Genomic DNA, 14,663 nt, shown 5'->3' with positions numbered 1-14,663 from the left:
GACGGAAAACCGTTGAAGTATCGTTTCTGCTTCAGCTCGGAGTCGCGGTTTAAGCAGAAAGGTAATGAAATACAACAGACACTGACAGGCCTCTGCATCTGCCTTTCTCTGAAGAACTACTGAGGGGAGGAGACAGCCAGGTSAGGAAAAACTGTTCTTATCCATCGATTCACTATTTTTATTATACAGACATTAGGCTGTTGTTGTTGTGCTATTAGCTAGCTGATAGCTAACAACTTTGCTAGCAAAGCTAGATGACTAAAAAGCTTCTCCCCTGTATCTTTAATGATATCAGTCATTCTTTAGTATCGCTTATGCAATAAGGGCACATCGCCCGTCCAAAACTTTTCCATAATGGATATATGTCCGATCTTCTAATTTCCTTTGATTGTATGCGTCACATTTTTGTAATTTATCTGTTTCTTATAGTTTCACTCAACCTTTCATTGAGCTTTTCCACAACACTGCTCAAAGTTGTAAGTGTCAAGAAAACGTAATAAAGGAGCAAGACGCTCAGCTTCCTGGCTTATGAAATTGAGTTTGGCTTGCTGTTGATCTACGTTATCATACACAGAGTGTCTAACACGTAGTGATAACAGTACATGGCTCATTAATTCAGATTCTTCAAAGAGTTATTGTAGATGGTGATGACTGTTGGCAGGAATGATCTCTGGTGCAGTCTGTATTACAGCGAATCCGAAGAAACCTCTGACTGAAGACACTGTTTTCTCAGACAGTCTCATGAAGAGGATTGCTCAGGGTTGTCTGTAACTTTCTTGATTTTATGAAGAATCCTTCTTCTCATTACTGTCTCCAGAGGTTCCACAGTCGTCCCAGAACAGAACCAGCCTTCTTTTCCAGGCCACAGCTCTATCCAAACTATGCCAGTGACTTTGAGTAGGACAGAGATGATCTTTATGCAATTCAAGCTTGTTGCAGCTGATGACTTCACAAAAGTAAACTAGTACGAACCAATGATCCTCAAATCCAGGCCTGGACGTCTGGTGTCCTGCAGCTTTTAGATTAGTCTCTGCTTCAACGCACCTGAGTCAAGTAATGAGGACGTTACCATGGACAACCTCAGATAAGGGAGATGTTCCGTTATCTCTTGCAAGTTTCATTTGAGGGGGCACCGCCCCCTTTTTTCCCCAGCTTATAGCAGAGTTGGAGCAAAATTGCTAAACCCGGTAACTTTTCAGCTATCCATCATTAATGTGACACAAGGCTATTCATTCAGTCAGGGCTTGACGTTTACACTAGCATTGCAGGTAGATTGTAGTTGTGACACAACATTATTTTGTACTAAAGCCTGCTCACACGACAAGATTTGCTGTAAAGTATTCACATCCCCCTCCTTGAGAGACCTTTTTTTTTTCCTTATTACTTCTGGGTTTTTTTCCCATTGTTCTTAGAAAATGTTTTTGAATTTGATTGATCTGATATGTCTGCAGCAAATGCTAAGATCTAAACTCCCGGGTAACTTGGAGAAAATTTTTATTTTCTTTCACTTCTTTCTACTTGTTTTCAATCATTTAATCTAATTTATGTTTCCCTTTGCAGTCGACAGTTTGAGTGAAATTCTGTTGTTCTGAATAATATCTAGAAGGACTCATTTTAATTAAAGGTTTTCTTGGTTGTAGTGGCCTTTACGTGAGAGTAGTGTGCCAGAAAAGTGGGTAATGAGAGAGAAGGAAGACATGAGTCAAAGACCATCAGTYTAGGACTCGAACCTGCAGCGGCCATGCTGAGGACCACAGTCATATACATAGGGGGCGGTCTATCCCTGCTCCACAACAGAGCCCCTGGAATCACTCATTTATTTTCTGAAAGGAATTCTCTGTAATCAGCACATCAACATTTGATAGCTTTAAATGTTGATGTGACTGCCTCCACTGCTGTGCTGTTGAACACACATCATGTTTGTTGGTTTTCCATGACTAAATGTTTCTCCATGTAGAAATAAACATTTTAGTTGAAACAGCAATTGATCTGGGTAGTGATGATGATCTGCTGATGTTTTAAATGCAACTTTAGATCAGTTATTGTCTACAAATATTGCTTCCAGATATCTCCACAGTCTGTGAAGCATATTTATTCATTCTGAAACAAATAATATTAAATCATTAAACTTTTAAGAACATTCTTAAAAGTGTGTAACTTTTCCACAGTTGATTGTAGCGTTATATTGTCATTGACTGGAACACTGCTCTGGAGGCTCAGCTGCTGTCAATGTTTTCATCATAACCACGAGAAGAAAGACAAAAAGCAGATTTAATTGCATTGGTGTTTAACCTTTTACACTTTAGTTGAATACATGCCTCTTACAAAACAACATAGATACAGTTTGTCAAAAAAAAAGAGAAAAAAGAAAATCCTGTGAGATGGCACTGATATCGTTATAGCTGCACATGCTTCAGGGCTTTGGGTGTCTTTTGGGCAGCAGCGGCACTCAGGTGGACCAGCTATCATAGCATGAGCCACTTTCTACACAGAGTTGACAGGGCAACCACAGATCGTCAGGTGACATTGAAAGATGTGTGTAAGGGATGGAGAATGGAGGCACTCACTACAACATAGAACATAACATCTGGAATTTATACATCCCTACCAAGAATGATACAAAGATCAAGAATCAGAGTCATAATTATACAGTAGAGGCAATATTAATAACAATGATTTATATGGTCTTAGGCTACAATTATAATTTCATAATTTTTTTCTTTAAAAAAGGAACATTTAGTGTCATTTTTTGATGAATTGTTCTTTCTGTTCGTCTCTCTAAACGGGGAAGATAAATATTTACACTGGTTATTTTACAGCCCACCTACCATAATGTTCCTGTACTGCTGTGTAGTTAGAGAAGTCGAAGACAGGAATGATCCCAGTKAGCACAAGGAGGATGGGAAGAGAGATGACAACTCAACTCCAGTGAACAAGGACTCCAGAAAGTTTTACTGCTGCGTCTCAGGATTAAACTGATAAAAAAAGTCCTGGATTTAGTCCAACCTCAGAACAGGAGTGTGCACTCCTGTTCACACTCCTGTACTCTGAGTGGGGTACGTCCACTCAGAGGACGTACCCCAGCTCCCCTCCGGCCCCCTACCACTGTGTGTGGAACAGTGCAGTACAGTTTGGGTTTGGCTTCCTACATGAGCAGCAGCTGGCCCAGGCCCATCCTGAACTGCTGCGTGCAGCCGGCCAGCTCCTTCACCCTCTCCGTCATCTCTCTGGCTGCTCCAGCACACGGATACTGCAGCGCGGCTGTTTTTGTACTGATTACGATGTCTTTGAGTTTTTCACACAGGGTGTTGCTGCTCTGGGCCATGCGACCCCTGACCTCTGGAGACTTGGCCTGGCGTGATAGCGTATCCCCAATGAACACCAACTTGTGCGCACTAAGGATGACAAATTTGCTGTGTGCCACAAAGATCTTTGGCGGCTGGTTGGAGTTGACGGCGGTGAAGAAGGCATCAATGGCATTGGTAACCGTGGTGATGTTCTGCTCACACTGCTCCTGGTAGAAGAGGAGGAGCTGGCGGTCACTGTGACACAGCTTGGAAGATGGGGGCTCTCCGGCGCCATTCGTGGACAGCTGGTTGGCCAGAGGATGGTGCAGAGAAGGGACCCAGCCTGTCATGTCATTGTTTATTGGCCGGCTCACTTCCTGCTCAAGCCGCTCAAATTGTTTAATCTTAAAAAAAAAAAGGAGCAACATTTTACTAAGGATCACAAATTATTAGACAGCCATAAACACAGAAACTGCTATTAATCAGGTAAATGTTCAAAAAATGTTTTAAAGTTATGTCTCCTCAGATAATAAAAGTAATGTTTTTTTTTTCTTAAACTGAATCTAGAATTCTGAACCCAACAGGAGGCTCTGGGCCGACACGTTGTCCTGTTTTACCACCATGGCTGAAAAAATTCAAAAACTAGACAGAATTTCACTGAAATGAATCGACTGAATAAATTTCAATGTATCCACTGAATGAAAGTGATTATCATTTTACCCTCATAACTTTAGTGTATTATTGAGCTTCTATATAATAGATCAACACAAAGTATTGTACAATGATAAAGGAAGAAGACACCTGGTGTTCAGTGACTTTTTACAAATAAAAGTGTGAATATTGGAGCATCTACATGTGAAGGCAGTTCCCCACAGGCCTGTCACAACAGATTTCATTGGACGATAAATTGTTCTAGAAATTATTGCAATAGACAATAATATTGTTGTTTTGCAATAATTTTGAAGTAATATAATGGTAATGACATGATAATACAAGAACACATTCTCAAAGATCAATAAATGTTAAATTCTAATGAACATTTAATAATGTAACTGGAAGACATTTTAAATATCAAAAATAAATTAAAACAACAGAAACAAATAAAACTAATTATAAAGTCTTTGTATCTTTATAAGTTGCAATGAAAACTGCCAATCAAAAAAGGGCTTAAGAATAACGCATCAATCTGAAGATCTTTGGCAGCCAGACCTTAGACCACAGGGTCTTCACATASCCTTCCCATCCAATATGACTCAGTTTGAGCAATTTAGCAACTTAGCTGTGCTAAGCTGGTAGAAACAAAACTGTAAAGACTAAAAGATTCCCACATGAAGTTGTGACTAAGTGGGACTGGATATAAATACATATCTGACCTTTGAAAGTATTTTACTTCAATTTAATCATATGCAATAATTTGTGTTGGTCAAAATCTAACAGACAAAATCTAAAATAATATAAGGGATGTGAAGATATCTCTTTTCAGATGTGGGAAATTCTAATTATCAGCTTTTTCTTCCCAGGCTTATATAACTTATTGATGCCTTTTGATCTGTTAAACAGCGGAACACAAACCTGTTGCTGCTCTAGCTGCGTCTTGTTGTGTCTGATTATGTTGCCTTTCTCCAGGAGCTGTCTTTGATTCTTCTCAAACTCTTCTTTTCCCTTTCAAACCAAAACACACATATTATGTTACTGCTTCTGCTTCCCCCTACTGGAGACTAGAAGAACTGCAAAAGCATTGCTCCCTCTACCACAAAATTCTGTATCAGCCTGCTTAATGTTTTCTTTTTAAATTAAAATGAAAATATTTGGGGACAGGCTGTTGTGACACAGGTATGAACATGTATTGTGAGATGTAAAGACCCAATTCCTTAGTTCTTATACTCACATTATAACAGTTTGTTGGTATGTTAAGTCCAGAACAAAAGGCATAAAACCATGCCACCCCTTGTCCAAATTTGTGTCATATTTTATGCCAGGTGAAGCAAAAGATGCCATATGGTGTAAAAATACATCCCTGTGTGTCCATTATGATACCAAGTGTTACAAATGGAACTTGCCCCAATCAGCTCTCTGTATGGGCAAGCAAGACAAGAAAATCCCTGATCCTAAAAAAACATCCAACTACRAGAGGAATGTGTCACCTTCCCACTTCAGAAGTGTAGTGACTTGTGCTATCTCCCTCTTTTAGAAATGTAATTTCACAACTTTTTTTTTTTTTTTTGCTTTGCTATTTTATCAAAATAATTTAACACAATATATAGATTTTTTTTAATCTCGGTCAAAAACTACTCGATTGAATCAAACAATTCAGTTCTAGATACATAAACCAATAAAACAAGACAGTTTCAGCCACAATCATAATTTTGTTAGTGGTTTTAGGAAGCTTCATCTTGTTTAGTTTATTTAATAAATCTTGCATTAAAAAGCAAAGATAGTAGGCGGCAAGCATGGACTTCCTCTAAATAACAGATAGTATAACAGATTTTTAACAGCCGATTGTGCAATGAATCCCAGGTAATTTATTTTTACACTACCTGGCATCCATTACACAACCTGGTGCAAAATACAGATCTTGTCATCTGTGATGCCATGTGAAGCAATATTACAATATATTTTTTCTTATTTGGTAAAGGTAAAATGGTGTAATGTGAGTAAAAAAGCTCGCCATACGTAACGATCATTTAATGCATTACACTGATATGGACAGAAGATATTGTGTAAAAGAAACTTATGCCATAATAGATTTTCTAGCTCAACTTCTTGTGYGGCAGTAATGTACCTGTAGATGGACGTAATCATAGTCCTCCATCCAGCCTTCTTCTGTGACCTCATATGGTCTGTCCACTCCTTCCTCCTCCTCTGCAGATGTAAATTTTGGTGGAGAAGGGAGGGGCCGTGACTGAATATGCACTTTCTCTCCTCCCTGGTAGGTTCCACTACCTGATCCTGTCATGTGACCACTAATCTCCCCAGGGATTGGAGGGAGGGGCAGCTGCTGCTGCGGCTGCTGCTGCCGGGTTGTCCTTTTGAAGAGCAGTGAGGCGTTGCCGTGAAGAAAGGAGGCCAGTTGTTTGGCGTCATCAGGGATACCTCTCGCTGTTATGATCAGTCGATCCAAGTCATCCCCTCCTGGAGTCGGAGTGGACAGTGCTGTGGATGACCATGAGATGCTGTCTAAGCTTTGACTGTGCCGAATCAAACTCTGGAAGACCTCCTCCATCTTTCCAACCTGCCGACCCAGTTTGGTCTGCAGCAAGCGGTCTGTGGCCTGGGCAGCATTTGCCACAGCACCTCGAGCAAATTCTAGGAAGTCTCGGACAGTGGCTCGCACCCGGTCAGCAGCCTGATGAATGGCTGTGAGGTTTCCATCCAGGTGAGCAGGGCTCCTCCAGTTGCCTGTGATGAAGGACATCATGAGGGAAACGCTGGACTCAACAGCCTGCTGTAGGCGAGACAGACGCTCCATGGCTTGATCAAGGTCTAGCATGAGCGGTTTTCCTTGGATGGAGCTGGAGGCAGGAAGTGAGGACGTGTCCCGGACAGGAACCATGTCTAACGAAGAAGCAGAGTGGTTGCTCCGTGTGCTTCCTGTGCTTGACGCAGAGAGGCGCTTAAACGACATGGTCAGCTCCTCAGCATTGGACTGAGCATCACGGACAACCTGGAGAACAACGCGTATGCTGATTACAACTTTTCATAAATCATGTACATATATTAACAGTAATGGATTTACATTTTGATGAACAACTGATCAAGAAACTGGGCTGTTAAATGCAATGAAATGAGTAATAGGAGGACTGGCTGAACTTTTAAAAGTTTATTCCATTTGGATAGTGACTCTCTTAACCAAACTAGAGAGCACCTGGTGCAGCCTAGATCTGAAATAAGGTAGAATATTTGGGAACAGTGCCAACAGCTTGTCACATTACTCCACTCTACTAGATGTCATATATTTAGGCTGCCATGAAACTTCTCAAGCCTCAAACCAAATCAGTAATAATTTACTCATTCTCTACAGCAGTGGTCCCCAAACTACGGCCCGCGGGCCGGATCCGGCCTGCCTCCACATTTGGTCCGGCCCCCGGAACAATACTAGAGAGCATTCAGATTTTTTTTCATATGCCGTATTTTCCAGACTATAAGCCGTTTATATGTGGATTTTTCTTCAACCACCAGGGGCTCTTTAGCAGGAAGTGAATCATTGGAAGTCCATCCATCCATCCATCCATTTTCTTCCGCTTATCCGGGGTCGGGTCGCGGGGGCAGCAGCTTCAGAAGGGAGGCCCAGACTTCCCTCTCCCCAGCCACTTCTTCCAGCTCCTCCGGGGGAATCCCAAGGCGCTCCCAGGCCAGCCGAGAGACGTAATCCCTCCAGCGTGTCCTGGGTCTTCCCCGAGGCCTCCTCCCGGTGGGACGTGCCCGGAACACCTCTCCAGGGAGGCGTCCAGGAGGCATCCAGACCAGATGCCCGAGCCACCTCAACTGGCTCCTCTCGACGTGGAGGAGCAGCGGCTCTACTCTGAGTCCCTCCTGGATGACCGAGCTTCTGGATGACCTATCTCTAAGGGAGAGCCCAGCCACCCTGCGGAGGAAACCCATTTCGGCCGCTTGTACCCGTGATCTCGTTCTTTCGGTCATGACCCAAAGCTCATGACCATAGATGAGGGTGGGAACGTAGATCGACCGGTAAATCGAGAGCCTCGCTTTTTGGCTAAACTCTCTCTTCACCACGACGGACCGGTACAGCGCCCGCTTCACAGTAGACGCTGCCCCAATCTGCCTGTCGATCTCCCGCTCTCTTCTTCCCTCATTCGTGAACAAGATCCCCAGATACTTAAACTCCTCCACTTGAGGCAGGACGACCCCCCTGACCCGGAGAAGGCACTCTACCCTTTTCCGGCTCAAGACCATGGCCTCGGATTTGGAGGCACTGAGCCTCATCCCAGCCGCTTCACACTCGGCTGCGAACCGCTCCAGTGAGAGCTGCAGATCACGTTCTGATGAAGCCAACAGGACCACATCATCCGCAAAAAGCAGAGATGCGATCCTAAGGCCACCAAAACGGATCCCCTCAACACCTCGGCTGCGCCTAGAAATTCTGTCCATAAAAGTAATGAACAGAATCGGTGACAAAGGGCAGCCTTGGCGGAGTCCAACTCTCACCGGAAACGAGCCCGACTTACTGCCGGCAATGCGGACCAGACTCTGACACCGGTCATACAGGGACCTGACAGCCCGTATCAAAGGGCCCGGTACCCCATACTCCYGGAGWACCCYCMWSARGSCCCCCYGRGGRMMMSGKYSRAWSKCYTYYTCMARKYCMMMAAAMMMMWKSWRRMCTGGTTGGGCGAACTCCCATGCACCTCCAGGACCCTGCTGAGGGTRTAGAGCTGGTCCAGTGTTCCACGACCAGAACGAAAACCACACTGCTCTTCCTGAATCCGAGGTTCGACTATCCGACGGACCCTCCTCTCCAGGAAGTCAAAATTGGAAATAAAAGAAGAATGCGCCCATTAAAACGGAATTAGGTTTTAAAAGGGAATTGAAATTTGATAATGTTGTTGGTCAGTTAAATAGCAYTGAGGGGGAAAGAAGATTTTTCGTTTTTTTTTTAATAATACTGGGATCATTATGATAATTTGAGGTATAGATATTAGGATCCAAGAGATGGCAGTAGTGCAACAATAATGGATGCAAGCTGCTGTTGAAATCTAAAGAAGAAGAAACAGCAGCAGAAGAAGAAGAAGGAGCCCATTTTCATTTAGCACATGCTAGTAGCAACACGAAGGATCAGCACTTTTACTGTTAAAGTTACTGTTCGGAAACTACCTTGATCAGTTCAGTTAAATCTAATCTTTTTCTACTTTTTCAACTTTTTCTTTTTCAACCGTAATAAATGTGATATTCAATTGACCTGTTATAACTCAAATTTTGGGTGTCCGCCCCCCTCTGCTGCTGCTGCGTCGCTGTGGAAAACCTAGAGCGGCAGAGATATCTGCGGCTTATATGTGTATGTTTACTGGTTAAAAAAAAAAAAAAAAAAACTTTGGGGTTGTGGTTTATAGTCTGATGCGGCTCATAGTTCGGAAAATACGGACTATAATCCTTCCTGGAGTTTTTTCTGTGGAGAAAAAAATCCAGGAAGGATAACCAAATAACCCAGAGAGGGTTATTTGGTTATTATTTATTTCATTAATAGTATGTTATTTATTTCCTGACTTTTGTTCTGTGAAGAACCCAGGGAATGTTATTTGATTGTGCTTTCTGGAAAACTACATTTTTACATTTAGGCACTCCTGCAATCGTCACACTTTTTCTATTACAAACTGACTCCGGCCCCCACCAGAGAAGGGAAAAGTTATGTGGCCCTCACAGGAAAAAGTTTGGGGACCACTGCTCTACAGCAATGGTTCTCATACTTTCTGTTGATAAATAAATACTACCTTAGATGGAAAGATATGGTAAACTGCAACAGAACTTCAGTTTATAAAGGAAAGTTAGACAAACTTAAGATTCTGAGTGGGAAAATTAGAGAATTCTCAGCAACACAAACTTCCCAACTCATCATGGCAGCCTGTTATTTAAAACTGACAGATGAACTCAGAAAAGCCAGAACTCATTCTTTACTTCTGGCTATTTGGTTCTCATCAAATCTTTTACATACACATTACTAATATAAAATTGTCTTTAGCACTCTCAGTCTGTACTGGGAGTTTGTCCCATTACACTCCTGTTATAAGTTTCTAATGAAATAAATGTAGCAGTAAAAATGCTACAAACAGCATTTTTACTGCTGTTTGTAGTTAGTTGACCCAGATTAAATTAAGAACCACTATCAGTGGAGATAAGCTTTACTTTGGGTCTGAAAATTAAACTTAAAATAAGTAAAATTATAAGTCAGGTTTTAATGGGAGGAAGAACCATCCTTAGTTGGTTTTGCTCTCTATAAGGATCATGCGGCCATCTAGTGGATTTACATGAGTACTACTCATATCTGTAACTTATTCTGATCAGATAACACACACCATGCTCTATTTTGCTTTGTCTGTTTCACACGAAAAGGTCTCTGTAACAGATGGGGTTCAGTTTTGAATATGGGGTGTATCGACATTACTGTTTGCTGTAAACGTGACTGGAAGTGATTGATAAAACAGTTTTTATCAGATGTGCAACATTTTAGAGACTAGAACTGCTGTAGGACGGTCTGGTTTTACCGTCCTACAGGACACCGGTGTGGCTACCTCACCGGGCTTATCCAAAGCTCTTCCTCTTTTCCAATCTGAGACTGTTCGCAGAGGTGGTTGACAAATCTATTACAATATATACCACAATACACACATCCTCAATATCAATAGAAAATACGTCTGATAGAATGTTCAATAATATCACTGAACTCTGAGCCAGCATTCAGGGGGATATGGACAGAGGAAAGGTTTAGCCTCTCGATTGAACTTAATTGTTTCAAGTAAAGTCAAAGTAAAAAGTCCTTTAAAGTTAAAAATTTGTAACTTTTAGGTTAATTCCACACAAAAAAGTAAGTTAGTCATCACTAAACCAAAATAATTAAGTGAGATTTATGTAAATAAGTTCAGAACTACAGCCCAAATAGAATTTTTGAGTGTATGACACTTAAATGTCAATAATACAATTGAAGTTTTAGTTTACAGCTTAGCAAAATGTGAAAAAGTTCACATGGTATAAAACAAGGCACTGTAAGATATTAACTACTCATAGACTCTCCACAAAAGCTATGTGTTTGAGCTAAGCTAAAGTAAAACTTCTGAATCTATGCAGTAAAGATAATTTCAACTGTAAGTTAAGAAACTCTGTTAACAGCAAGACAAAAATGTTTGAAAAGTATCGACATGTGTTAGAATAATCTGGACACTTCATTACAATGTATGCATGAAGATAAAATGGATCACACCTTGAAGCATCCTTACCTGTGGTGGGACATCATAGACATACTGGTCTCCCCTCTCGCCGCCTTGGTCCTCTCGTTCCCGTGGGAAGTCGTACACACCCTGGCTGGGGAGGCCGCCGCCACGCAGGGTGGCTGGGATGTCGTAGATCTCCTGGCTGACTGCAACCCTATCCCCCCGGTGATGCTTCTCAGTCAGAATAGGAGGTGGAACATCATAAACATCTTCTGGAATGAGCGGCTCATCATCATCACTGAAGTTGTTGTGCTGGTACTGGCCAGGACTGGTGGGAACCTGGTGCTTCAATTTGGCAAAGTGGGGTGGCACATCATAGGTCTCCTCCCTGATTAACTGACCGTCAGGAACATCTTTACTCATTGAGGGGGGGAAGTTGTACACCTGAAGAGACAGAAGAACCAACATACACTCACATTTTTGGTCCAAACCTCGTGTTTAGTGTTCTTTGTGTTCTTGCATGATATCAAAAAATAAAACTGCTCAACACAATGGCTGAGAAAWAGAAATGACTGGTAAATACAAATACTTATGCTTAGAAAAGCAATATGTTGAGGTTATTTTTCAGGAGGAGCAGTTAATTAATGACAACTAAAGGTCAGTAGCTTCAGGTAATAGTTATATTGTACAGCACAACAGAGCCTTACAGTTTGCTGGGGGTTCTTGTCTGAGGTTGCCGGGGTGTCATATATGTCTTGACCACTAGATGGCCCCTTCACCACCATAGGCGGTGTGTCATACACCTAAAAAAGTGGAAAAGACAAAATTTGTAAATAATTTGTCACAGCATACATGAAATTGGAACAACACAAAACCACACATTCACAAATGTTCACATTTATCACCTTGTAGTGTTTATACATGTTTCAGTCTCTTCTTAATTCAATGATTTAATAATCATTACTAATACTAATGTATCATTAAGCCAATTTCTTCTCTATGTGAGCTACTCAAAAGATTGTGCTTGACTTCCATTTGGGAAGGTTGGGGTGAGAATTAGGACAGATTATGACTCCAGCATAACCTGAAATAGTTCTGGAGTCGACTGGCAAGGTCTGGATAAAACATCCCCACTGATTACAATTACATCTGAGGAATTCCATCTTACACCAACTAATAACATCAACTGCATAGTTTTTGAAATGCTCATAAATTATGACTTAGAAAAATATAACCTCTGAATACCCAAATAGCAAAGGATGTTCATTCCATTTTGAATTATAAAAGGTTGACTTTTTCTACCTGGGATTTTATTATTGGAAGTGCTTTAAAATTAAGCACAATTTGTTAGGAACAGTGGACTGTTTTCTGTACATTTCTCACTTGTCTGTAAATATTATTACTGTTTGTGGATAATGTGACCCCAGGTAGCAAAACATATAAATTTAATGTTGAATTATGGTCAAAAAGGTTGATTTTCGTTAAAGGTTGACAATTGATAGTGGATCAACCATCAAACATCCAGCCAGAGATCATACACAGTCCACCCCTCTGCTGAGAAGAACTCCTCCATGGGGTTCAGGAAGAGAGGAAACAGCGGAATATGTAGAACTGTAAATTGGAATTGTTGCTGAAGCCAGCTGTAGAGCTCAGCATAACAATAAAAAGTTACATTGTCTCAAAAAACAATGTGTCTCATCTAGTCCCTTTAGTATGAAGCTGTCGCAGAATGAGCTCAGCATTGTAGGACCTAAACTGGCCTGATGATGGAGGACCCCATTCTGTAATACATAAAATAAAAAGAGCATCATTACCCCCATGTTGCCCTGACACACTGACAGCAGTCATGTGACATTTCTTCCTCTTCTTCTCATGTACTCAGGTTAAATCAGCCTCATCGAAGTCTATATGAGTGACCCAATTCCAATTTTTTTGATGTAATGCAACCTGTATCCGATCTTTTCATGGCAGTGTGAACAGCACAGGTCAAATTCTTTTTAGAATGTGACCCATATGCGATTCAAATGCGAGCTAACGTCCAGGGCGCCTTCATCCGAACTGAACGTCACTGTTTCTCAACAAATCTCACTATTCTGCATCCTGATACACGCAGGTGGGAAGAAAAACAACAACCATGACGGACTATATGAGGATTAAGTTGTTAATATGCTGCTCCGACGGGACAAGTTCAAATATGCAAGCTAAGCTCCACCGTTAGCCTCCATGTTTACTTCCGCAAACACTGAGCACTTCTTCTTTTTATGGTAGTTGGCAGAACACTAAGAACGCTGACGCTATTGCTCTCTCTACTGCGCATGCAGGACACTTTCAGGTCGTTTGCCCGTTCAGACTGCAGAACGTATACAGGTCACATTTACTGGCAATGTGAACGGCCCCGGCAAAAAAATCGGAATTGCCAAAAAATCGGAATTGGATCACTTCAGGCTGCAGTGTGAACGCACCCTAAATCTCTATTAAAGTCAGATGACCATTTTTATAGTTTGTTAACCTGATTTGTGTGGCCCGCACCTGTGTGTGTGTGTGTGTGTGTGTGTGTGTGTGTGTGTGTGTGTGTGTGTGTGCGTGTGTGTGTGTGTGTGTGTGCGCGTGTGTGTGTGCGTGTGTGCGTGTAGGTGTGTGCGTGCGGGTGTACACACATAGTCACTGAGTTTAATCATTTTGGCCACAGGTGTGTTCATTTGAAAGTCTGATCGATTTCAGTGTGAAAAGGATGTAAGTGTGTACAGTGTTTTGCAAAGTGTGTTTATAGTTGGGCAAATCTATACTGGATATTCATAAAAAACTATAATAATAATAGTTATTTATCTGAATCAACTGCTTTTGAGAATGTTTACAAAAGCTGAAGTTGTAAAATTGGCTATAATGCTTTGATTGGTGGACTTCTAAAGAAAGTACCAATGGGCTTCTACAGCAGCAAACCCCATTGGGTTTGTAGTTGAATGGTAGTTGAAAAAGTGAACTGGCTAATGCCAGTTCACTTTTTCAACTACCAGAATGTCAGCCCATTGAGCCAAACAGTTTTCCCTGCAATCACACATAAACACTGACCTGGGTGCTGTACTGCTGGCGGGTGGGTGGAACATCATAAATGTCCTGCTGGGCCGGTGGCTGATGTCTGGGTGGGACATCATACTCATCCTTGTCGGCTTTCATTGTGTCGTACACATAAAGCTGTCCCACTCGAGTGGGAACAACCACCTGCACAGGGACACAACACAGTTCAGACTCCAAATAAGAAGAATAATAGTGTTTATAATCATACAACCTGCATCAGCCTGAGTCAAAGAAGAACAGAACAATGGGGATGAAACAAATCAAAGCCCAAACTTTATGACACATGAGCAGCATATAATTATGTCACTATGACAAGGCCTGTCATGATAACAAATTTTTCTGGACGATTAATTGTCTAAAAAATTATTGCGATAAACGATAATATTGTTTCAAGACCTTTTGACACTGATTTAATGGAAAT

General features: G+C 41.6%; 1 protein-coding gene across 3 annotated transcripts in view; it reads right to left on the bottom strand.

Moving 5' to 3' along the window:
- Positions 1-2,253: 2,253 nt before the first annotated feature.
- Positions 2,254-14,663, bottom strand: part of bcar1 (BCAR1 scaffold protein, Cas family member) — a 98,644-nt gene continuing 86,234 nt past the window's right edge. For all 3 annotated transcript variants that reach the window (XM_008410909.2, XM_008410910.2, XM_008410911.1), the window contains 6 exons: positions 14,237-14,386; positions 11,875-11,970; positions 11,234-11,611; positions 6,070-6,951; positions 4,860-4,949; positions 2,254-3,691 (listed from right to left, as the gene is read on the bottom strand). In XM_008410909.2, the coding sequence (XP_008409131.1) occupies positions 3,146-3,691; positions 4,860-4,949; positions 6,070-6,951; positions 11,234-11,611; positions 11,875-11,970; positions 14,237-14,386 (2,142 nt within the window). In that variant the 3' untranslated portion in view covers positions 2,254-3,145. The remainder of the gene's footprint in view (positions 3,692-4,859; positions 4,950-6,069; positions 6,952-11,233; positions 11,612-11,874; positions 11,971-14,236; positions 14,387-14,663) is intronic.

The sequence above is a fragment of the Poecilia reticulata genome, linkage group LG6 (assembly GCF_000633615.1).
Source record: "Poecilia reticulata strain Guanapo linkage group LG6, Guppy_female_1.0+MT, whole genome shotgun sequence".
NCBI lineage: Eukaryota > Metazoa > Chordata > Actinopteri > Cyprinodontiformes > Poeciliidae > Poecilia > Poecilia reticulata.
Note: the sequence above shows the minus strand (reverse complement) of the source record. Positions and strands in the feature narration are given on the sequence as shown.